Below are 27,584 nucleotides of genomic sequence, written 5' to 3' on the forward strand. Positions count from 1 at the left end.
AAAAAATAAAAAAATTATATATATATATATATATATATATTAGGGCTGGGAAAAGATTAATCGCGATTAATCGCATCCAAAATAAAAGTTTGTGTTTACATAATATATGTGTGTGCACTGTGTATAATTATTTTGTATATATAAATACACACACATGCATGTATACACATAAGAAAAAATGGTTATTTATATATAAAATATTTATATTTATATATAATATAAATTATAAATAAATATATACAGTATAAACATGCAAATATTTCTTAAATATATACATGCATGTGTGTGTATTTATATATATACAAAATAATTATACACAGTGCACACACATATATTATGTAAACACAAAATTTTATTTTGGATGCGATTAATCTTTTCCCAGCCCTAATATATATATATATATATATATATATATTTCCATTCAGTCACTGATCAGCATGTTTGTCTTAATTTCCACAAAAAGATAAAATATACAAAAAATACTTTATTTAAAATAAATGATTTTTACAGTGCAATTGTTAGCTCCGCCCACAACAAATCTAATTGGTCCAAGTACCGCTTTGCATACAGTAGTTAATGAAACATAAAATATGCTGTGATTGGCTGTGATTTTGTCACTTTGTGCAACATTAATTGTTTAGTGTGCAGGTGCCTGAAACATATTCTTTAAAAAGTATGCACTTGCATACTAGCACACTTGAGAAGGTTTCATGAGTTACAATTGAAAGTATGTGTTTTTGTCTGGGTTGAAATGGTTTGGCAGACCTGAGGTGACTCTGTGGTGTGGTATCCCACAATAGAAGTGCGCCGTTTCTTCTGGACAAAGATGGCTTTGCGTTTCTTTCTGCGTCGTGCTGGTTTGGTCATGTCACCGTCTTGAGCATTCTCTCCTAAACTTGGGCGACCAACTTTCCTCTTCTTGTAATATGCTACATCAGGGATAAATGTACACACACACACACAGACACAGACACAGACACAGACAGACACACACACACACACACACAATTATCGACAGTTAGAAAGAACTACATGTAAGTCTGACTGCATCAGCGTGTGTTTTTGGAGAAAATAATACCTTGCGCTTGTGAAACATGTCATTTTAATTCCAAGTTAGAGAAAACATAACTTTTCATCGTTATAGAGGGATGAGAGACTCACTGTATTTGGTCTTGGTCTGACTGGAGCAGTTTTCCGGGCAAGTGTCGGACACGTTCGTTGGGCCAAAAAGGTTCTGACAACACTGGAGTCTCTCACATACTCGACGACAAAACTCCGACACTTGATCTGCTGTTCGGACGATTCTCATGGTGGAGCGATAGCTTTTCCCTTTATATCTACAAACAAGCAAATGTGTTTCACTGCAGTACTAGTTTCCACTATCAAGAACATTATGAAAATTAAACATTTTACATATTCACCACAGATGACTATGCTAATCGGCCGGCTTAAAACCTCATTATGCAAATGAAGGAAAGCTCTCTGTTCATTATGATTGCACCATTCAATTCTGTTTGTTTGCTAATATATCAGTAATATGATTGTTTTTAAACGTATACACACACATGTTGGGTTTCCATGTTTTATAGGGACTTTCCATAGACATAATGATTTTTATACTGAATAAATTGTATATTCTATCCGCCAACCCTAAACCTACCATCACAGAAAACGTTATACATTTTTACATTAAAAAAAATATATAATTTAGTATGATTTCTAAGCTGTTTTCCTTATTTTTTCTTTTATTGATAGGATTTATCGGTGTACATTAAAATTAGCTTCATGGTAAAAACATAAGCGTGTGTGTGTGTTCATACTTGGCTTTCAGGGTTTCCTCCTGACAGTTCCATAGTGGGTCTTCAACCATCTGTAGTTCTCGGAGCACACGGCCGGGTTTATATGCGGAGTTTATTAACATTGTTAGAATCTGCAAGAAAATAACATGATCAGGCTATTTATTTCACGAATCATGTTATGTTACATAAATATATACAAACAAATTCAGACACACAAACACATGCATATACACTACAGCTAAAATAACCACATATGGGTAGCTTCTGTAATATGAAGTACATGTTGTCAGTGTGACAACAACTGAAAATCAAAAACTAAATTAAATAACTAGGGCTGTCAAGCGATTACAATTTTCTAATCTTATTAAGTACACAATGCGGTGATTAATTAATCTAATCAATCAAGTTTGAAAAAAAAAACCCAAAAGATCATTTAAAGTCATTATTGTGTTAAATGAGAAAAGCATCAAATAGACATTTAGAAAGAAATATTATTTTTGATTCAACATAGAATTTATTACATACACTTTTAGGCTTCAATGGCCATAAGGGTGAGTAAATAATCGGAATTTTAATTTTTGGGTTAACAATACGATAATAAGAGATGCACAATCATTCTGTTATATTTTCGTTGACAAAAACAGACAATATTGCGTCTAAAATATAACACAATATTAACTTATTTATTGAACTGTTGTGTAAAATCAGCATCACATTCGCACTCGGGATAAAAACAGCACTGATGTGATATTGCGCTCGTTACAAGTGTGATATTGCTTAACTATATCATATGATATAAATATTAGACGAAAACATATTTGTCCTGATATCATGAATTTTAGTGGCATTCTATTGGCTACATCACGCAGTGGGCTGTTGCCCTGCTTTATGTACCTCACCATTCAACTGTATTAAATGTAAGATGAAATATGTAGGTCTGGGGTTAATAATTTTAAAGGGATAGTTCACCCAAAAATGAAAATTCTGTCAGTATTTACTCACCCTCATGTTGTTCCAACCCCGTAAGACCTTCGACCTCTAGTCAGTTAAACTAGTCCAATTTCGTAGAGCTACGTCACACATAGGCTCACTATTGGCCGACGCTGGTCATGTGGGTGATGCGTGTGACGTACAACAGAAGCGCTATTATACTAGAGAACTGACTAGAGGCCCATAGAGAAGGAAATGAATAGTTGAAATAAAGTCGTTATTTTTGTTTTTTTTGCGCACAAAAAGTGTTCTCGTCATTTGATAAACTTAAGATTGAGCCACTGTAGTCACTTGGACTATTTTAACGATGACTTTAATAACTTTTCGAGGCCGGAAAGTTTCAATCCCTGAAGAAGCCTATGGACTAGTATTGAGGAGCGATCCAGCTCTCAGATTTCATCAAAAATATCTCAATTCGTGTTCCGAAGATGAACGAAAGTCTTACGGGGTTGGAACAACTTGAGGATGAGTAAATACTGACAGAATTTTCATTTTTGGGTGAACTATCCCTTTAATGCATTATTTTTTTTTCTATAACAAATTAATTAAATGAACACTTGACAGCCCTATAAATAACATTTGACTTGTTATTGTATAATTATTGTGTATGTATAACATTTATGACCTAATTTTAACGAAATCACACATATATCTTGATAAAATATGCATTTTTCCTTATACATTTCATGTACATTTTAAAACTAAAAAAATTCATATTGATAAAAAATTTGCAATATGTCAATTTCCTATATAAGAGATGATTGTACCTCTTTGAGGACTACAGCACACTTTCCGGGCCCCACGGCCTTCGGTAACTCAGCGATTCGGCCCTTGTTGAGATACGGACCAGAGAAACAGCGATGATTGATGAAGAGCTGAGAACAACAGTACTTTCCATTCACCAAACCTAAACAACACAAACACACAGTAGATTAGCAATATCAGCACAAAATCCATTTGTGAAGACAATGGTTATATGACAAATGCAAAGGTCAGATGAAGTTATTGGTAGAATATGTAGTAAATATGTCAAACCTGTATCCATGGCCATGGACGGACACAGGTTAAGAGGAGCATCAGGAGGCTGTGAGGGAGCCAACCTAAAAAAAAAAATCAACCAATCAATCAATCAATCAATCAATCAATCAATCAATCAATCAATCAATCAATCAATCAATCATCAAATGATATTATGGACAAAAAAACAACAGAGTAAAACAGGAAGTAGATGAATCACATGCTTGACGTTTAGGTTAAAAGTCCCATGCTTTCTTGCAACACAAACACAAAAGGCACATGGGTAAAAATGTCCACCAGAGGAGTACATCTACTCACTGTTTCTCAGGCTGAACAACAGCAATCTTCTTCTGAGGCAGACCTGAAAACACCATAAACAATCAAATCAAAAAACATGACGCACAGGGCAACATAGGGAAGTTTTAAGTATTTTTGTGTGTTTTCTAAAAAAAAAATACCATGAAATTCAGAGAAGTCTTATTTGGATTACTTTCAAGGAGCAGAATAAGATATGCACCAAATAAGTGTTGTTTAAATGACATCTGTTTTTGCTGAATTACTTTTTTTATTTTTATTATAAGCAGCCAGGACAAGTGACGTACAAAAGGACATTTTAAGGTTTGCTTGGTTTATATTGCCATCATGGTGCACTGATCTCATCTTAGAGCATAACTATGAAAATATACAGTACATTCAGACCCCTCATTTTTAACAGACCACCATGCGAACGCTGGAGACTGGAGACACAAGATCAAGGAAAGAAGTTACAGATATCACTGCATTCCAAAGTTCGAGTTTTGTGAACGCTGACCTGCAAATTCGTATCATGTGAAGAGAAATCGATATGTCATGGCGTGACCTCTAAGCTGAATTAAAAGAACGCAATTGTTTTGCATTAAAGTAGAGTAGATTCTATATTTTTACATTTTGGATTTAGTTTTATTTATTTGATATATGGTGAATTTTTTTTTTTTTTTTAAACGTCTTATCGAGACCGTTGCATTGTCCATAGAAATTTTGCTAAAATGCTTTAAAAATCACACAAAAAAAAATAATAATAATACAAAATAAAAAACATATATATATATATATATATATATATATATATATATATATATATATATATATATATATATATATATATATATATATATATATATGTTTTTTATTTTGTATTATTATTTTTTTGTGTGTGATTTTTAAAGCATTTTAGCAAAATTTTTGTGTGATATATATATAGGACATTTTTCCCTTTTATTTTTCTGTCAGTCTTTCAATCTGCAAAGTTATTAGACATTAAAAATTAGGTTTTTGGTTATTATGAAATAAGGAGTGTAGGTTGACGTGAAAACAAAATTATTGAAAAAACTTTTGCATAAGGCTGCAACATGACAAAATGTGAAACAATTAAGAATACTTGAATATTTCCTAGACTTTTTTATTACTTTTAAAGATGCCATTCATTTCCATGACTTTTTGACTGGAAATTTCAAAATGATAACTTTAGAATTAATGTTTTTCTTTTTTGTTTTTCTTTTTTTAATGATTGTCTGAACACTAAAATATGTTCTAATTGGCTGTTATTGTGTCATGTCACACATCACCCACTCAAAAATATAACCAGATATTATATTTCTGGGTCTAGCTGTGGAAAATATATTATATTATATATAAATTGATATCGCCAATATCAATTATATTAATTGTAATATATAAATAATTATCCATTGATATCGCCATATTCCAAACCATTCTTTTCGTAGCATTTAAACATTTTTCTTTTTGATGAAGTAAATGTCAGACTCAAAGCATATATTTCAATTTCTGACACAATTGAATCCATTAGTATGCGTCACTCACAGACAGTCTTTTGTACATGTGTTAGAGGATAGCCGTTCGCTTCACACCAGCCCACAGGGAAGATATTCATACTCTCAACATCCACTATACAATCTGGTAACGGCTTGCTCAGACCTATAGACAAAGAGAAAGAGAAAACAATTTGTGTCAGCGTGTCATTACTTTTGGTATTCACTGTTAGGTCATGTGCTCGAAATATTTCTATTAAATAATATGAAAAGAATGTAAACATACATGCTCTATTCATTCCTACCTTCCAGTTTGAGCCAGAGAAGCCGACCTTTGACTTGAGTGATACGAGCGACGCAGAGTTCAGCAGGTTGATGTGGATTCACGGCTTCAAGCCACATATCCTTACAGAAGCCCTTGCTTTGAGAAGCCTGTTCGCACGCAACGCAGAAAAAAATAGGTCAGTGGAAAAGCCTCATGTGTCCAATTACACAAAACAATGAATATCACAGTAAATGCAAACAAACAGGATAACGAGGGAGATACATAACCATGAAAATTGCCTTTTGACTGGAAATGTTTTAATGAAACGCATTTATGTAAGACTTATCACCATTTACATCCGATAATTTGTGCACAAATAAACAACAAACAAGCCACGCAGTCATAGCTTGCGATCTCGTATCCCCAAATAATGAGTGGAATTTGGCTTTAAAATACCACTGCTGGATACTGATTGGTCAATACATCATTCCAACTGTCCAAACACCCACGATACAGTAACAGCTATGATGCAAACATTAGTTAACATGACATTAATTAACCTTAGTTTACATGTCAGGGGCTAGGAATGTCAATGTTATTGTGTTAAGATAATACTGGTAAACAAAATGAAATATTTACAAACAATAAACACTAAAAACATGTACTTTTGTTCTGGAGAATACAATATTATACACAGACGCATGCGCACACATATATCATAAAATGAAATGAATGCTGCTATCACATTAGATAGTATTGTAGATATTAGAGAAAACTAGAGAATATTTGTAATTACATAATGTAAATATTGTTACTAAGCAGCATTAATTTCATGATTTGTATTATATATATAATATATAGTGTTTGTGTGTGTATTTAAATCCATAATGCTGTTTAGTAACAAAATTTACGCTGATTATATAGTAAAAAATATAACATTAAATATTAAGGTTTTATCAAATAAACAATAGGATGACAAAACTTAAAACAAAACAATTTTTTTTTTATTTTGCAAGTACATATTGTCTTTTTTATTTTTCATATTTTATTTATACATTTACTTACATATGTTACTATTTGACCAAAAACAACACTTATAAACTTTAGAAAGGTTACCTCTTGCAAGGAAATCATCATATTTTAAAACCCTTGGCATCACAAACGTTTGAATATACAATATATATGAACCGTATTGTTCATATAGTCAACTTTGAACTTTATGAGGAACTGGAAACACAAGAGGGGAGGGGTATTTCTCACAAAAACATAGCAATCATGTTTGCATCTTTTGCGTGTCAATGTGACCAACATCGCAATGGGAAAACCCGATAGCTGGCACACTTTCATCAAACTTGATCTAATTAGCAAGAAATCCCCAAAGCCTCTTTCAGATAACATCAAAACCGTACACGTGTTCATCTGAAGTCGAGGGGAAATCGAGAGAAAGTGCCTTACGTTTGGGAAACACACATCTGGAGCAGCTTCGTTGCCACTGTGTTTGAGATAGTCCGCCCAATCGAAGTCCTGTGACTCAAAGCCTGACAGAAAATGACACATTGAGAAAAAACAAATTAGACAGAGAGAGAGACATATTATAAGCAAATAAGTTAGTTATTTGCACTGTATTTTCCTTCATCCTTAATTATTTTTATATCTAATATATTATTAATGTGTTACGAATATAAAATAATAGTGAATTTTATATTAATATATCTATATTTTATTTTTATATCTAACACAAATTGACTGTAACTGCAAATGCTTAAGCAATACAGATCCATTCTACACCAATAAAGCACACTAAAGTAAACATAATAGTGATATAGATCTAAGGCAAACAGCATTGATTGACTAATTAAGTGAATATGAATTTAATAGTTAAAATCCCAACAGCACGCAGAGATATCACAGTCACACCCACCCCGTGGCCTCTCCAGTCCAACACCATTCTTCAGGCACCACTGGACTGGCAGGATGCCCGGTGAGTCAGCGTGACACACCACAGAAGTGGGCGGGGCTTCGGCAGTGAGGTCATCAACTGTGATCTGAAAGTAGTATTCATTGTAGATCTGCAGATCAGAGAGAGTTGGTGTGAGACAGAGAGAGAGAGACAGAACGCCTAGTAATTATATCCTCTAGCATAATAACCCTTCATCTAGTGTGTGTGTGTGTGTGTGTGTGTGTGTGTGTGTGTGTGTGTGTGTGTGTGTGTGTGTGTGTGTGTGTGTGTGTGAGAACGTACTTTAGTTACAGACACAGGGAGAATGTGGAAGGGTTCCACTGGTGAGACCATTTCAAGCTTCATTCCTGCCCTGAAGGAGTGTGTGTTTAAGTCAGCGTGATCCTGAAACACACACATACAGATATCAGATGTGAATGTTATCAAGAGCTTTGTCTAAAAAGATGCCTCACTCCTCCAGCTTTCCCAAAACACACGCACGCACACACGCACACACGCACACACACACACACCTTGAAGACCTCCAGTGGAAGTGGACTGTTCAAGGCTTCAGCTGTGGCTTGATCTAAAGCTTCAGTCCATTCTGAGCTGCTCCTCAAATCACAGCGATCTGAAAGAGAGAAACACAAGCTCATCCATCTATCTATCCACCTGTTTAATCATCCAACCATTCATCAATCCATCTTTCATCCACCTTATCCATACAAACATAAAAACATGCATCGAAACAAGTATTTATTGAACTAACTGTTTATCAAAAATGCATCATACATCCATCCATCCATGCATCACTTTATCTATCCATCCATTTAATCAACTATCCAAACTGTTTATTCAACCAATTATTTACAATGATGCATCACCCATCCACTATCCATCCATCCGACCATTTAACCAACTATTCATGTACTTTTCCATCTATTTGTCCATCACCCATCCATTCATTCATCCATCCATCCAAACAAGTACTTATTCAACTAACTGTTTATCTTTCATGCATCATTCAGCCATCCGTCCATTTAACCAAGTATCTATATAGTTATCCATCCATCCGTACCTTTATCTATCTATCCCTTTAATCAACTATCCATGGTCATCCATCCATCCATCCATCCATCCAAATAAGTGTTTATTCAACCAATTATTTATCAAGCATGTAATATCCATCCACTAATCCATTTAACCAACTATCCATACAGTTATCCATCTATTTATCCATCCGTCTGTCCATCCACCCATCCATCCATGCAGCCAAACAAGTATTTATTCAACTAACTGTTTATCAATCATGCATCATCCATCCATCCATCCATCCTTTTAACCAAGTATACATAGTTATCTGTCCGTCCATCCATCCATCCAATCATCCATCCATTTAATCAAATATCCATGGTTATCCATCTAGTTAGCAATCCATCAAAGCATGTTTTCATCTGTCCAGCCTTCCATCTATCACAGTATTTATTCAACCAACTATTTATCAATCCATCCATCAGTCATCCACAATTATTCATCAAACCATCATTTTAGCCAACTATGCACTTAGTTATCCATAATTTTATCTATACATCAAAGTATTTTTTCAACCCAATAGTCATCCATCCATCAGAACTAACCATTGTACAATGTAATAATGTTAGTGCTAATCAGTAATTTATATTACAGATAAGCAAATACGCTATCTCTCTTGCACACACAGACACAAAAACCTTGTTGTCAACGCTACACTGATACGTAATCAATAAAATATTTTAGCTACTGAAAAGCTACATGATTTTACAATGTCATGCTATAACCTTGCTATTGAGACATGTAGTTAAACTAATTGCTTGGCTATTTGTAGCATTGCTACCACTTAACACTGGTGAGAGTCACAGCAGATGCAGGTAATCACACACTAACACAATCACACTCTCTCTCTCTTCTCAAAATAACTGCTTAGACAGCCCAAGTAATCAATACTAATTCTAGAGTGACTTTTGAACTAGTAACTGCCTGAAAAATGTCTTGAGATAAACATTTACACCTTTTAATACATTGACTGATATCAATTATTTATTATGCATTACTTATCCGTTAGAAATGCAAGTTCATGAGAAAACATGTTTTGAACTTATTTACAAGGTTTCCTTTAGGGAAATGTGAATTCAGATCCATAATCATTAGAGGGAGGAAGTCAGACAGACGGCACATAGAAATTGGCAATGGAACAAGTTTTTGTACACTATCAAAAACTTGGCAATAGTGCAATGGAACAATTTGCATTAGAAAGGGGAAGCCTCAAGAAAAATGAAAAATTATGATGACAATGAACTGCCCTGCTTTAACTCAAGACTTTCAATGGAAAATTTGTAAATAGTATAGTTTTTTTTGAAAGAGTAGAGAGTTTTTTTAATTAAATGCATTTTATTTAATGATTTTATTTAGATTTAATCTCTATTTATTTGAATCAATTAATTTAACTTAATTATGCAATTGAATCAACACTGGCTATATTTTAGTTTAGTTGCAAAGTCATCTCACCTGTGGGCGGTTTCATAGATAAATGATTCTCTTTGGCCCATCCCAGGGGGCGGAGCCTGTTGTCAAGGTAGAACATCCACCTGTAGTGGGCGGGGTCATTTAATCCAACATAGCTGAGGCATAAACGTCCACCGATATTACACTGGACTTGTGCGGCCCAGTACACGCTAGGTTCGGAGTCATCACGCACTTCCAAAATACAGCCTACCACGATCAGATCCACTGTGTTTTTACCTTTTAATGGCTGAGATGAGAGAATGAGAGAGACAATAATAATATTCTTCATTTAGGTAAATCATTTATCAAGGAATATGCAACTTAACATGTAACTCTTGATTCTGTTGCAGCCTTTGAATCCTCTGGGGAAGACTCATCTTAAGAGTTTGTTAAAATGATGTGTTGTGCATAATTTTAGATGGAGAAAATGTGATGCATTCATTTTATTTAGCATTAAACACATCAAAATGAAGAGTGAAAGATGGACATTAGTAGGGGTGTAACGATATTCGAACCGAAGAACCGCGATACAGAACCCACGATTCGAATCGCGATACTCTCATGGCGTACCGAACACGCCCCGCCCCGCCCCTGCTACACCGGCCCCGCCCAGCCCGCCTCATTGGACCTGGAATGTGTACACAACGAATTCAGTTTTGTAGCCTAACCACCATTAACACCAAATAGCAAGCTCCGTGTTTTGTTACTTTTGATAATAAGCAAGGTGTAATCTTTCAAATCAAATTCTGACTATTTGATCACAAAAATCAAACAATAAATGCCGTTTTGGCGCTCTTTGATGTGGCGTGACAGATCACTGTACTAGCTCCTCATTTAAAGTGGCAGCGCGGAGCGCGAGTAAACGCGATCATCTCTTCCTCAGTTACAGAATAAACATGAATGGACACCTGCAGGTATGTTGAAAAATACAGTATACTCACTGAAAGGCATCATAACTCGTGTAATCGCTCAATCAGTGTTTCAGCAGCGTAAAGACGTCAATAAAACTGCATAGCTTGTCACTAGCATTATATTTACCTCAGCAGGCTAGTGATTCAGTGTCCACAACTCGTTGGTTCCTAGAGAAATGAACTCTTGCACTAAATAAATGCACTATATTATCCTATATATTATATTTTACTTAACCTGTTAATTATATCTTGATTATTTAATGTACGTTTATAATATCTTTCATGAAAATGACAGCAACTGTGTAAATTATTATATTTCAATAACAAATTAGAGTAAAGTTAATGCAAAAACTGCCTTATGTTCAGTTTACATGTTTTCATACAATGTGTTGGGTGTTGATTATTATATCTAAAAACTAAATAGCATCTGAATTTAGGCTCTGTTGTTAACCTTTAATGTTATAGTAATGTGCGGCTCCCTGAATAGTTTACAGCATTAGCAGATTTTTAATCCTTGCAAAATGTTTAATTGTAATTAAATTAATTTAAAAACAAAGACACCATTTTTCCATTAAACCACTGTTTAATATTTTTTTATAGCTTTCTAGACCGAACCGAACCGAGACGTCAAAACCGTGGGAAAACCGAACCGTCAGTTTTGTGTATCGTTACACCCCTAGACATTAGTGTAATATTTTTGGTGCAAGCCTATCACATGATCTATTACAGTCTTGTTTTCATTCACGTCAAATTAAAAGTCGCATACTCTGATTAAGGCCATTCCAAATTTCAATTTCGCCATAATTTGATGGTTCTCAACCAGTGGGTCATGACCCAAGAGTGCTAATAATGTAGCCAATAAACAGAATTATGGTATTGTGGTGCAGTTTTATCTGTCACTTTGTATTGGCTGATAAAATCATCATATTTGGTTTCAATGTATCTGATAGGGTGGTAAATCTCATTTCTGCTGTTGTTTACGCATTGTTAAGGGCATTTTTGTTGTTCTTGTACACTAAAAAAATAAGTGTAACATCATTCTCACCCCTTCAAGAAGGTTAGCCGGTGCCGTCCGTGAACCTGTGAGCTCTTTGATAAGAAACTCGGCCCAGTCACTGTACTTCTCTTTAATAGCTGAAACAGATCAAGAAAGAGCAGATAATGAATTTCACGCACTATAAATTCAAATTCTCAGACAATTTCCATACTTTTTTGATGTATCACTAATGTATCACGTTACTGTTTGATAATATCTACCATGCACATGTTTGTGTGTGTTTTTGTATTATTTCAAAAAATCAACACATGCAGGCATACATACAGTACAGAAAGATTCAAACGTCAGAGACCACAGTGAAAATGTTTATTTAGCATTTTTGTCTGATTGAATACCAAAATGTTCATCAAATATTACATTAAAGTTGAAACAAAAAGTAAACATGAATTATATATATATAAAAAAATATATATATATATATATTTTTTTATATGTATATATATGTATTTTTTTTTTGAATCCGTTATGTTTTCTCCGTTTATTGGACTTCCTCTCCCAAACATCTTGCTACTTCCTTCCCAATAGTGTCAGCCACCTAAATTATTCATATATGCATTACGAATAGGCCTACATATAACAAGAAGTAATTTTCTGATTTTCTGTGTCTAAACGGACACAAACCTCCTGCTTTCTGCCTAATTCTACATGGAGGGAAGTGCTAGTTAGTGGTAGAGAAGAACAACAACACATTAATCATGTCGAGTTGTGCATCGTTTGCACAAACTGTACGTTTGCATCAGCAGAATTCACACTGCTGAAGTTCTACAAGGTGGCCAGCATGGTTGTTGACTGTTAGCTTGACTCTAAGAGCCAAATACTGTATCTGCCCTGTTACATCACAACCTCTTCGCTAAATAACACATGACACCACTCAAAGGGGTGTGAGCTCTGCCCTGACAGAGAGAGAGAGAGAGAGAGAGAGAGAGAGAGAGAGAGAGAGAGAGAGGAGAGAGAGAGAGAGAGAGAGAGAACGTCGTAGGGTGAACAATTGGCCAATAATCCTACTGATGTAATGCCATTTTTGAAGAAAGAACATCTTACATCAACACAAAAATAATGTTCTTGATCAATATATAGTCAACCAGTAAATAGCGAAAATCCTTAAAACTAGACCAAATTTACCAGAAAAGCAAAATTGCATAAGATGGATCTTGATGCGATAATTACATAATTAATATACAATAACTATACGATTATTACATCATTATTATACAATAATTATATGATTATTACATAAGTATTACAATTATTTAGGCTTGTTCCATTTAGTCTTTTACAGTGTAAAAAGTGATCAGTTGACTCAACTCAAAAAAAGAAATGCTTAATAGAAATAAAATGGTGGAATTGTCAAGTTCACATAACTCAATTATAAGTTCAATTAAGCATTACGTTTATTCCTGCTTAAATAAATGAGTAAACCCGTTGCCTTAAAATTATTAAGACTTTTTACCGTGTAGGAATTGTAGCAAGTTATTACATTTTAACAAATGGGACTGAGATACAGTAGAATTGGAGTGAGCGAAGAACAGGACTTTTTTGCAGTATAATTGAAAGTGCTTTCTGTTCTGTCATTGCATTGTCTGCCTTTCAACTTGATGTTTTACAGACAGGAATAGAGCAACTACTTTTACAGATACACTTTAAATTCATCACCACACTTTTTTACAACAAGCCTGGTCATTAAATAATTTAGGATTTCCCATTTAAACGATGCGATTGGTAAGCAAAGGTCTCCATTTAATAATTGCTGTCTAGAAACAAAAAAGATATTAACAAGATCTCATTGGGGTTTTTTCCCCCCTGTGATATTGTAATTATGGCTTCAAGATATTCTACAAGATATTTTTGTAGATGTTTTTAAATATGTTGCAAAGTTTACTTAAAATCCGCTGTGGCGCATTTTCTTAAATTGCTCTTGGCTGCACAGACTTGTTCGGATCACATAAATAAATGCATAATTTACAACAACTCAAACAGACACATGAGCCGTTTTGCGTTTCCTTTTTTTCTGCACTAGGGAGTCTCTATGCAAATATTCATTATGCAAAAGCAGATTTGCATATCTTCCAACAACTCTTCTGTAAACAGCGGGCCAGATTTAAAGAGTTTCTCTCGCTCATGCAATCAAGGCAATTATTCAAGAGAGGAAGGGGAACAAAACACTGTGAGTTGAAGGAAGAGCAGTGTTGTGATACTGACTCACTGCTACAGTAGAAACAACCTGTCCTGTGTCCCTGAAGTGGATAACACGATTTCCTGTTTGCCTGCCAATAGTACATCCAAGATACTATTTTTAACAGCAAAAAGGTCATTGCTTAATGAAGTTAACTCAAGGATATTTGCCTGATTTGAATCTTTAAAATAATTCATCCAACCCCCCGCAAACACCCCCTCCCCCCAAAACACCCTGTTCTTCAGTATATTTTATTTTCCACTGAATAAGAGTGACATTTAATCGGAATTTTATTATTCTCTTCTTTCATTTAGTAGATACAATTCTTGAATAGTAAAATAATTATACAGTATATTTCTTCCAATTATACAATTTTACATAATTATGTAAACATATAGTAGAAAATGAAGCATTATTTCTTAAAATTGTAGTTATTTTTATAGAAAAATTATGGTAAATCAAATATTTATTTAAAAAAAAATATATATATATATATATACTACCAATTAAAGGATTTTTTTTTTAAATTGAAGTTATTTTCTGTATACTAAAATAATAGTGAATAGAAATGTATGTATATATATATATATATATATATATATATATATATATATATATATATATATATATATACACGGTATATACTTATTTTTTACTGAAAAACATTAGATTTAGATTTTATTGATATTCAGGGTTTAATATAATTCATCTAACTTTCATATTGAATTTAATATAATGCAAAAACGAAACAATGCACTACAGAGTTCGATTTTATTTAAACACCCACACGCAGTCATTTTGACAATGTGACCTTGCATTTGATTTGATAATCAAATCTGACCACAAAAATTTATGAAGGATCTGTCTAACCACACTACTGAATCAAAACGACAGTATATTCTATCACTATATAAAACCATGACAGAAGTAGCTATAATATAAAGTGTAGCATCACAGTACTAGGCTACAATATTAGTGACTATAAGACCTGCCCTACTGTAATTCAGCTCAAATAACTCCAATAAGAAAAAGTTGATTCTGATTGTGTGTGTGAAAGAGTGCTTGTGGCAAAACAGCGCTGTGTCCCAGCGTGTAATCTCTGCAGCACGAGTGTGTACGCTAATCGCTCGAGTACAGGAGTGTGCGACCGTTGCCATGCCAACAACCCCCCAGCGTCTAAGCACTCGGCTCAGGCCGTGTGTTCGGCACTCTTCACTGGAACGGGATCATTTCATCACATTAGCGCATGACAATGAAATTCAACACATATTTATGCGATTAATCTTAGGCCTTTATTTTCCATGTGTGCTTCAGTGTGTGTGTGTTTAGTAGCTTCCTGAATGTTTAATAGCTGTTAAACGTATACCTTAATAAATGAATGATTGATTCAGTTTATACAGAACGCAGGTAAAGCAAAATTGACCTTATTTACTTAGTAAAAACTAAACATAGCCATTATGTTTAGACTGTCTACTGTACTATGACCAACTAGCAGTTAGTCAAGGGGCAATCAGTCTTACTTTTCAGTATCAAATTAGACCAGACCAGTCTATGTTTTTATGTAATTGGCTGTAAACAGTTATGAACAGTCTAAAAGAAAAAATTGTGACAACTAACCTTCAAGACTTGTCTTAGCAGTTTATGCAACCGGCCCCTGTACTTGTTGCGCACAGATTTTCAGTCCAATTAAACAAAAGGTCTGAAATATTTGATCAAAATGTAATAATTTGTTGGTTGATCTTTCCAAGCATTCCCCTCACTTTACTTTTGGCCGCCTGTGAAAATATTTATACTGCCATGCATGACGCCCATATGGGCACGTGCCCAATGATCCATATGGTTAATCTGGCCCACAACTGTAAGCCAAAGTCAATGTTTAGTTCTTGAACTACTTCATGCCAACTATGGTTCTTGAACTGCATTTTTGTGTGTGTGTATATATATACATATATATATGTGTGTGTGTGTGTGTGTGTGTGTGTGTATCTTTATAGTTTTTCCTGATGCGCACTTATAGTGTTAGTGTGATTTTAACTAGTGCTGTCAAATCGATTAATCGTGATTAATAGCATCTAACACAAAAGTTTGGAGTAACAAGTTTAGTTAACATTAGTTAATCTATTGTATTATTTACTAACATGAACTAACAATAAGCAAAACATTTGTTACAGTATTTATTAATCTTTGTCAATGTTAGTTGATAACAATACAGATGTTCACTGTTTGTTCATTTTAGTTCACATTTCATTAACTAATGTTAACAAATACAACCTTTGATTTTAATAATGGATTATTAAATGTTGAAATTAATATGAACTAAGATTAATAAATGCCGTATAAGTATTGTTCATTCTTAGTTCATGTTAACTTAGGTAGTTAACTAATGTTAACTAATGAACCTTATTGTATAGTGTTACCAAGTTTGTAAGTTGGTGTATGTATGTGTGTGTGTGTGTGTGTGTGTGTGTGTGTGTGTGTGTGTGTATGTGTATATATATATATATGTGTGTGTGTGTGTGTATGTATGTATGTATATATACTCAGTTCTGTTTTCATGGACTTTCAGTTTTGTTTTCATCAGTCACGTGTGTTTGTCTTAGTTTCCCGCCAGTCATCCGTTATCATGGACACTCATCAGATAACCAAACATATTCGTCATCTCCTCTTTATCACTTTTTATTAATGTTTGTTCAGTTATATTTACTGGTTCTTCCAAAATAAAAAGAGAGGAACAACTGGACCAGGACAGGACATTATCTATTAAGTTTATGGAAATTGAATTTAACCCTATAATACAATGCAATGCAATGTTTAATTCCAAATACGGGTAAAACGCCTGTGAAAAATCAAAGTGGCTGTTTTTGTCATTAGTCCAGAATCTGTTCAGCATTTTTTTTTTAAATAAGTCTGATAAAGGTTCTTGTTATTTGGTTGTACAGTCATTTTCCACATAAACATAATTACTATTTACATATGTACTTATTATAGTAATAACAATAACTGGGTAAAAACTAGGTACTAACCCTGATCCTACCACTAAACCTAACCTCAACGCATGTAGTTAACTTATTTTACGCAGTACTTTCCAAGGTAAGTACACTGTAAGTACACATTAAATGAAGTGCAAACAAGTTCCTTTATTTAATATAGTGATTCAGCTCTTTGGGGTTCTGTTTACTCGATCCTTTATAATGAACAAATCCGTCTAAATGGCTTGAATTAGTCGAAACTGCTGTAATGTCCTAGTCGAATTGAAACCAAGATGCAAGAAGTAAGGGTGCACTTACTTTATCAAATAGTTTCATTTACACAAACAATCTTTTTCAAAACTTTACATATGCCTGGTTCTTAGTATCATGGTGACTGCTTGCTGCGTTTTGTAACAGTTCTGTATGAGTCCTTCAATTGTCCTGAGTGCCAAAGCTGAATCTCAACATCATAAAGTCACTGTGGGGAAGAAAACAAATGTGCAGAGCATGCTGGGAAACCCACAAACTTACAGGACCTGGAGGCTTTTTGTCAAGAACAGTAGGCAGCTTTGCTACTCAGGAGAAACTGAGGGCTCATACACAACATCACAAAAGACGATAAACAGAAAAGGAGAACCATTGGTATGCAATTATTTGAATAGAAGACTCTTTAAAAAAACAGTTTTTATTATTTGTCATTATTTAAATGAATTGTAGGATTCCTTTTTTTTATTAAAATATTTTAAAAATGACAAATATCTTGCCAATTTTGCAAGATGTATTTACATTTTTGAGCTGAATTGTATAGTTTATGGATCAGTGTTGTTATTAACAAAAACTATTAAAAATATTTTTTTAATGGAAATAAAGCTGATCAAAACATAAATATTACACAAAAAAACTTAAAGATTAGAAATGTTGCTTTGGCAACTAAGTGAAATAAATGAAGTTCAAGTATGAACGTTATTAAAACTTAAATAAAAATAAATAAAACCATATCGAAATATTTAAATAAATTATAAATAAAAACAAATTGACCTATGACAAAAGCAAAATTACTATAAAACTAAATTTATATATATATATATATATATATATATATATATATATATATATATATATATATATATATATATATATTAAATATATTAAATATATTTTAAAATTACTATAAAACTAAATATATATATATATATATATATATATATATATATATATATATATATATATATATATATATATAAATATATATATATATATATATATATATTTAAAAATAAAATATAAACATAAATGTTAGTTCAAATAATAATAACTTATATAATAGTATAATAACACTAAAGACTGTTATAGATGGAAAATATATCGGTACCAAATCGGTTATCAGCCTATATTAGAGATATTTTTATTTATTACTGGATATAAAATTGTGCTTGTTTCCCCAATTTTAATATGTAGATTACGATTGAGGTTGCCATAACTAACACACAGAGTTAATAATAATAATAATAATAATAATAATAATAATAATAATAATAATAATAATAATAATAATAAACACTCATCATTTAACTCTTCCCCCACCAGCATTTAAAAAAAAGGTGAAGTTGATATTCTATCAATGGAGGGGAACCGTTGTGCCATAAATGATGGAAAATTCTGCCAAATAATAAATGTAATCTTATCTCAATCAGATCTCATAATGAATATTCATATTTCATAGTATACATTATAATTTTACCTATATTCAATTATTTAATATAATACATTTTAGCTTTTATTTTTATTTATAACGAGTAGTTGTACATTAATTTTATCATTTAATTTTTACATTTTCTGGTTTAAACCTTTCTCTTTATGCACTGTTAAGAAAGTTGCTGCCTTAAATTAAGTACAATCAACTTGGACGTTTAAGTAATTTCAACTTAAATTACATTAAACGGACTTAAAACTTAAACAGTTGAATCCTGCATAACTTTTTTTTATTTAATTTTATATAATATTTTATATATTTTGATGAGTTAAAGCAATGTAAAAACATAAGTTGTCATAACTTTACATGATAAACATCATATCATTTTTTTAAAGTGTGATTCCCCTCCCCCGGCAGCTACAGAACTGTTAAAACTGAATGTGTACCAACCGACAAATGCATGATATTCGAACATTAAACTCCATGGCCACAGAAAAACATGTTTAAAATGATATACATGCAAACGTGTGCGTGCATCTAGTGAAGCATGCCAGGTTGAGCTCTTTACATATGACCTCCAGAGTTGCCTTAACTTTGTGCGTCTCAGCTACACAAATGCATGCAAATACACAAGCTCACACTGACACTATACCATGAGCTTCACACCTCTCTCTCACACACTCGTATATACGTCATCTAACACATAGAACTCTACAAACAGGCATATAAGGAACAAGGAAGGAAGATAAACAAAATATTTGAGAAAAAAAAAGAAGAATTCTGGAGAATTTCTGAGAAAGATGGTGCAAGAGATAGACAGGATAGAAATAGACACAGATAAATCATGCATTTGATACATTGGCGTAGATTTGGGTACTTGTAAAGTTGAAGAACTAGACTTTCATCCATGGAACACAAAGAGAGCAATTTTGAAAAATGTATTGGTCACTCTTTTTTATGCAATTATAATGAAAGCATGATAAATATCATAAATGTTGTCAATATGATCAGTCTGCCATATTTCAAATCTTCTGAAGTCATACAATAGCTTTGTGTATGAACAGAGTGTAATTTAACTAGTTCTAATCTACCCCTTTGAGAAGTTCATCATGTCAGTGTGTCGAATTTCGAGAATCCAAATCATTCAGACAGGTTTTGTGAACAGGATAAAAACAATTCAATTAAAAAAAGGAACAGTAAAAAGAGTTAGAAATAAAATAAAAATTTCTCATGAAAAAAAAGGGACAGACAGACAAGAATTTTAGTGAATTAAAACTTCAATTGTGTCTGTTCATCGAACAAAACTTAAGAGTGGCTAGAATTTTCTTCACAATTTCTCATTTTATGTTCCAAGAAAGAAAGTCAAACAAGTTTGGAGGAATTTTAATTCTTAAGCTATTTAAAAGAGATTACTGAATAATAGAATAGTAATACAGTTTGTTCAGTCTGAAAGAAGAACCATTCTGACCTAATCGTGTTTTTAACAAACCAAGCAAGTGATCATTATGCTTTTTTGTTGCATGCAAGAGAGCAGCTTTGACATTTTGATTCCACAAGAAACAGAGTGGGTAGATGTTGACAGAATTTACAGTAAAATGTATGATCTGTGAGAACTGTAGATAAATGCAATTTCTGTCCCATTGTTTTTACTTTTTACTTTATTTTAAAAATACAAATAATTTGCACTGACATAAAAGTCCCTATAAATGTATATATATATATATATATATATATATATATATATATATATATATATATATCCTCACCTAAAGGATTATTAGGAACACCATACTAACACTGTGTTTGACCCCCTTTCGCCTTCAGAACTGCCTTAATTGTACGTGGCATTGATTCAACAAGGTGCTGAAAGCATTCTTTAGAAATGTTGGCTCATATTGATAGGATAGCAAATTTCAGTTGATGGAGATCTCTGGGATGCACATCCAGGGCACGACGCTCCCGTTCCACCACATCCCAAAGATGCTCTATTAGGTTGAGATCTGGTGACTGTGGGGGCGATTTTACTACAGTGAACTCATTGTCATGTTCAAGAAACCAATTTGAAATGATTCGAGCTTTGTGACATGGTGCATTATCCTGCTGGAAGTAGCCATCAGAGGATGGGTACATGGTGGCCATAAAGGGATGGACATGGTCAGAAACAATGCTCAGGTAGGCCGTGGCATTTAAACGATGCCCAATTGGCACTAAGGGGCCTAAAGTGTGCCAAGAAAACATCCCCCACATCATTACACCACCACCACCACCAGCCTGCACAGTGGTAACAAGGCATGATGGATCCATGTTCTCATTCTGTTTACGCCAAATTCTGACTCTACCATCTAAATGTCTCAACAGAAATCGAGACTCATCAGACCAGGCAACATCTTTCCAGTCTTCAACTGTCCAATTTTGGTGAGCTCTTGCAAATTGTAGCCTCTTTTTCCTTTTTGTAGTGGAGATGAGTGGTACCCGGTGGGGTCTTCTGCTGTTGTAGCCCATCCGCCTCAAGGTTGTGCGTGTCGTGGCTTCACAAATGCTTTGCTGCATACCTCGGTTGTAACGAGTGGTTATTTCAGTCAAAGTTGCTCTTCTATCAGCTTGAATCAGCCGGCCCATTCTCCTCTGACCTCTAGCATCAACAAGGCATTTTTGCCCACATGACTGCCGCATACTGGATGTTTTTCCCTTTCCACACCACTCTTTGTAAACCCTAGAAATGGTTGTGCGTGAAAATCCCAGTAACTGAGCAGAATGTGAAATACTCAGACCGGCCCGTCTGGCACCAACAACCATGCCACGCTCAAAATTGCTTAAATCTCCTTTCTTTCCCATTCTGACATTCAGTTTGGAGTTCAGGAGATTGTCTTGACCAGGACCACACCCCTAAATGCATTGAAGCAACTGCCATGTGATTGGTTTATTAGATAATTGCATTAATGAGAAATTGAACAGGTGTTCCTAATAATCCTTTAGGTGAGTGTAATATATATATATATATATATATATATATATATATATACATATATATATATACACATATACATATATACACACACATATACATAATCTCTTTTAAAATGAGTCTATAAAATCACATTACTAAATAAAAAAATGTATATTTATTTTTAGATTATACTGTAAAATATTGGAATAAAATCATCCTAAACGTATAAATACTTACATAGGCCTACTTGTACATTATATACTCTTTCTGAACTATTGATCAGCTAGCAGTTTCACATGGTGAAAACATGGTGCTTCTGCTTATTTGATTTAAAAATGTTAAAACCAAAGCTTTGCCCTTGGTCTGAGAGAAGAGAGGACAGAGAGAGAGAGAAAGAGAGAAGTAGAGGCTCGGCTTACCTGCTCTGAGGTAAACGTTATCTGAGAAATAAACAGACAGGAAAAAAGATGACCAACAAATACACACTAAACATGCACACTCACACACGTACAAACAAACCACTACTTTTTTTATGCTGATCAAACATGGTTAAACAAACAATATTCCTGGCTGCGCCTACACATTTTTAAATAAGCTTCTGTACACACATAAAAACCTAATTAATGGGGTTTACTCACATTTGCACGAGCAATTTCATTTAGTTATATATCTTTTGGCACTCACTGAAATTAACTTTCCTAATGTAAATGGTTCATGATGACAATAGTTTTCCATAAACCATTTGATTAAACGCTATTTCCTGTCAAAACACATGATGCAAATTACAACAATACATGTTGCAGTTGTTTACTGACTGATTGATTTAAATGAATTATGATGTCACATCCTCCTCTAAATCACTTTAAAGACTTCCGAAATCGCATAGTGTAGGTACAACATTTGCTTTAAAGTTTACTTTGCGACCATTAAAAATTTACTTTCTGTATAGTATGAATGTGTGATATGAATGAAATGCGGATGCACTACATTCGCCTTGTTGTCATTGTCATGTGACCTACGGCGTCATTCATAAATCCTCTCCAGTGGCCTCATGGGATAGTAAAGTGTCCTTTGAATGTGCATTTCAGAATTTCAGAAAGTAGTGCACAAAAAAAGTTTCTGCCTTACAATCAACTTGGATGTTGAAGTAGTTTCAACTTAAATTACATTAAACTGACTTAACAAAATTAGTTGAATCTTGTATAACTTGTAATTTTTTTTGATAATTGATTAACTTATTTTGATGAGTTAAAGCAATGTAAAACATGTTGTCATAACTAACTGATCATATAATTTTTTACAGTAGGGAGGCAGCGATTACCGGATTTCACAATTACCGCGCTTTAAAACATCACGGTTAATTAATCGTAAAGACTATGCTACACCGAGTGTTCTGCACGGAAAGACATTTTGTAACTAAATAAAATAAATAATAAAACTAATAAACTACTAAAAACTAGTTTTGAATAACAAAAACTATGAAGAAAACCTATTGACATTTTCGTCAATGAGTAAAAACTAGACGAAAATGTTAGATAGTGAAGATTTGGGAAGCGATCCAGTCAGAACTGATGGCCTGCGTTTGTGGTAGATGCGCACATTTGTACTGTAACGTGCTGATCTACCCAGCGGTCTCATAAAACGTTAAAAAAAATGTAAACGTCTGGGAGAATGAGTAGAGCAGACATATAGATCTGAATAAGAGTGACGGTGCAAAAAAGAGCTCTATTCGGTACGGTTTCTGTGCGCACACACCCAACACGAAGCGTGCAGCCATGCACAATAGACACCTTTACAGCGTGCGAGTACTGAATTGAGCTCTCTTTCATGTCTGAATAGACAAATACACACAACATTATGTCTAAATGTCTGTTTTGGAGAGTATTCATGTCGGTTACGTCTTAAACAGTTTTGAGTGAATCGGATGTGCATCAGTGCAATTGGATCCCCATGTCATTGGACATGATCCGACGTCTTAAAGTGATAGTGGACAATAAACCTAATGCGGTCTGTGTCAAGCAACAAAAGAAAAAGAGAAAAGCATTCACTGTTTGTTAATATTTTTAATAAGGATTAATTATATTCATACAAATAAATATGTCTGCTTGAAAGAATAAAGAATGATGTATGCAAGTAGTTCAATTCTCATTCATTGAAAAGAAGACTGTGTTTTACTTTAGGAAAAGTGGTTTTAATTTTTTACATTTGTTTTCTTTTAAAAGAAATACATGGTTAATATTTAGCTTACATTTAATTCAATAGATCCAAAGACTTTGTTTATTCTTATTTTCATGGGGATTTATTATCCCTTTATATTATTTATGTTTTTAAGTCAAATACCAACGATATTGTTTTCATTTTTTCCAGGTTTTTACCTCAGGTTGAAAATAAATTTAGATTAAACTGAACGCTTAATAATTTTGTGATCTATCTCAATCAAAGAGCCCTGCAGCCTTTGACTTAATTTGTTATTTTTAAAAGGAAAATCATGGATGTTTACAAAGCACTTCTCTTTAATTCCAAAGAAAGAGATTGATTATTGTTTGTCATTTTATAATTTTGTACTGTGTTGTGGCAGCAATAAATAACACATTAAAATCTAGTGTTGAGTGTTCATGTGATATTATACATTAGTAGTGTTGTGAAATTAATTGATGCATTATAATCGTGATAATCGTTAAATCGTGATTATTTCTCAGACAATAATCGTACTTACAAAATCTGTAATCGTTGCATCCCTATTTTACAGTGTACTTTTTGCCTGAAGGCTGTGTATTCAGACGTACTACTCTGTTGGCGTACTGTTTTACACATACTAAATGTTTGATATCACAGGATTTCAGAAAATTCAGTCCATGTCTGTTAGCTTTTAGGCTAACATCTGTATGCTAGAAGTAATGCCCAATAACATAATCTCTACAAAGAAAATTTAATTTTAACCCTAAATTATAAATACGTAATAAATAAATAAATAAATAAATAAATAAATACCATCTTCCCCTCACATAAATGTATTTATTTCCTTCATTTCCTTTCCCAACCATCAATTGAAAAATGAATAGCAAAATAAATTTCTGTGGTTTATCGAGCTGTGATGTAAACTAAAACTTAGTGGCAGTTACAAAAAAAAGGGGGGGAGTGTTTTGGTATGTCCCGCCCCAACTTCTTGTTTCAACATATCAACACAGGAAAGTAAACGGCACCCGTAAAACCTTTTCATGGGTTCTTTAGGTTCTTTAGGGTTCTTTATTCTTGAACATTACAGTTCCATTTTGAAGAATATTTCAACCACAAAGATTCTATATATTTGAATTATGAGTGTGAACGTTGATTTTGTTTGTCCGTCAAACTTCATCTTATCTTAGAAATGCAAACACAGGTTTTATCTATTTCTTCTGAAAACACACACATACACACACAGACAAACAGACAGACAACTTAAGCAACTTTACACTAAAAAATAAAAGAAAGAAATGGCCATAAAGTAAACCTAAATGCATATTCATTACCTTAGCTTTAAATAAATATATATAAGTGCTTACGTACACTTTTCATATACATTAAGTTTTACTATTTTAGGAATGTTTCAGATTGATTATAAATAGTAATTTAAGCAATATAGAGAGCATTTGTAAAGTGCTAGCTGATACAAAATTATTTCGACAAATGTACTTTCAGTTAAAGCCTATGGTGCAACCGTATACATACATTTTTCTTTTCTTTTTCAAACTGACATAAAAATGAACATAATTTTCAGTGGTAATTAGCTATGTTTCCATTCAAAGTAGTGAATTTAACTTCGAATATCGCATAAAACATGTGCGAATAAAGCCGCGTTTCCATCCAGTGAGCCGAAGAGAACAAAATCATCACTTCCTGATAAACTGGCGCTAAATATCACTAAGCAAAATGAAAGTTGCTGCAGTAGGAGAAGCCACTGTATATAATAATTTTGTATATAATAAATGACTTGTGCCAACAGAGTGCGAAACAAAGTTATCTTGCTTCCGGCCTGCTGTTTGGGAATGCAGTCGTGCAAGACAGTTCTGGAAGGTAATTATCCCAAACCACTTTGATGACAGACTTTGCTCAGGCATTTCAGAATGACCAAAACAACATTTCAGAGGCTGAGCAACGAGTCTGTCCACTGGTTGGTTTGGTTATGTCGTCCCATCGCCAAAGTCACGTCTATTTTGTATTTCCATCGTAGTCTATGCGCATATTTTCTTACCTGATAAAAGGTTTTCCCAAATCAGTTGAGTGCATATGTTTTTTTAAGTGCATTTTTAGAATTTATGCATATTTTGGCCTTTCCATCTAGCATTTCTTTTATGCGATATCCCAAATTCTGCATACAAATAAGTGGATGAAAACATAGCTACTTACACCTTCCACAAATGCTTTCCATAGAGTTGAATTTTTCATTATGCATATTAACATGGGATTTAACATGGGATACTGTTTTATTATGCACAACTAAAGGATGTATCAAACAGATACATTTTAAAATGTAAAAAATGCAGTCAAATACAAATGGCATAATTTCCTCATTGTTGAAGATATGCATCCTACTAAAAATATACAGTCAGCTGGTCATTATCGCAAAATAAACCCCTTCAAAATGATTTTGCAATAATCATCGAAAGCAACACATGACTATTTGCGGTTGGAAGAGAAAATATGAATTTTTTTAATGAAAAAATTCTGTCAGCATTTACCCTCATGTTATTCCAAACTTGAATGCAGTTTTGGTGACCATTGACTACTATAAAAATAGATTTCTTAATTTATGTTCCATATAAGAAAGTAAGTCATACAGGTTTGGAACGAATAAATGCTGACAGAATTTTCCTTTTTGTGTAAACTATCCCTTTAAAGGCCAGAGGTGTGGTAGCACATTCATTGTCTGACCACTATTGCAATATTTAGAATTATTCAAATACAGTGGTTGCTTCAAAGCCAAATTGAATCAGACATGTTGAAACAACGTGTGTTTATTATTATAGCGTAATAATCATATAATCAGCATTGCCTGTTATTGTTGTTAGACCTGTCAAGCATGCCTATGTCAATTCATACTTCGCACGTGACGTCACAAGTGCTGGCTGGCGGGCAAGAACGTCGGTCTCTAGCAAGGAAACCCAGTAAACTAATCAAGGATCTTGCCAGGACGTCGCCAGTTTTAATATACAAAAGTTGGTGTTTTGAGGTGTAAACGACATGCCAGATAGTTGTTGTGCGATTGGATGCACTATTATTCAGCATAATCGCGTTAAGAACATGCATGTAAACGCGCTCATTCCCTTAAAGTGAAAGTAGAAACGGACTGAGCTTTCAGCATCTGTCGCTGCATTAACGCCGCGTTCTCTCAGAGACAACGATGGATATAACGGTATAGTGACCATCTTAATTTACTGGCTTAATATTTCTCTTGTGGACCTACATTAATGACAGTAAAAAATTAGAAGAATATTT

The 27,584-nt window shown here is 33.5% G+C and overlaps 1 protein-coding gene across 4 annotated transcripts in view; it reads right to left on the reverse strand.

Annotated features, from left to right (window-relative positions):
• The window catches only part of sfmbt2 (Scm like with four mbt domains 2), a 50,327-nt gene that overhangs the window by 3,827 nt on the left and 18,916 nt on the right, over nt 1-27,584 (reverse strand). For 2 of the 4 annotated variants that reach the window (XM_077233972.1, XM_077233971.1), the window contains exons 4-18: nt 22,529-22,549; nt 12,316-12,404; nt 10,363-10,606; nt 8,352-8,449; nt 8,122-8,223; nt 7,801-7,948; nt 7,335-7,417; nt 5,920-6,046; nt 5,667-5,780; nt 4,125-4,167; nt 3,825-3,889; nt 3,557-3,696; nt 1,821-1,930; nt 1,162-1,337; nt 766-929 (exon numbers count right to left, since the gene is read on the reverse strand). In XM_077233972.1, the coding sequence (XP_077090087.1) occupies nt 766-929; nt 1,162-1,337; nt 1,821-1,930; nt 3,557-3,696; nt 3,825-3,889; nt 4,125-4,167; nt 5,667-5,780; nt 5,920-6,046; nt 7,335-7,417; nt 7,801-7,948; nt 8,122-8,223; nt 8,352-8,449; nt 10,363-10,606; nt 12,316-12,404; nt 22,529-22,549 (1,724 nt within the window). The remainder of the gene's footprint in view (nt 1-765; nt 930-1,161; nt 1,338-1,820; nt 1,931-3,556; nt 3,697-3,824; nt 3,890-4,124; nt 4,168-5,666; nt 5,781-5,919; nt 6,047-7,334; nt 7,418-7,800; nt 7,949-8,121; nt 8,224-8,351; nt 8,450-10,362; nt 10,607-12,315; nt 12,405-22,528; nt 22,550-27,584) is intronic. The other 2 variants (XM_077233974.1, XM_077233973.1) reach the window with 1 other exon arrangement.

This window comes from Siphateles boraxobius, unplaced genomic scaffold (genome assembly GCF_051911475.1).
Source record: "Siphateles boraxobius isolate OS27281-9 unplaced genomic scaffold, OSU_SipBor_1 19, whole genome shotgun sequence".
Lineage (NCBI taxonomy): Eukaryota > Metazoa > Chordata > Actinopteri > Cypriniformes > Leuciscidae > Siphateles > Siphateles boraxobius.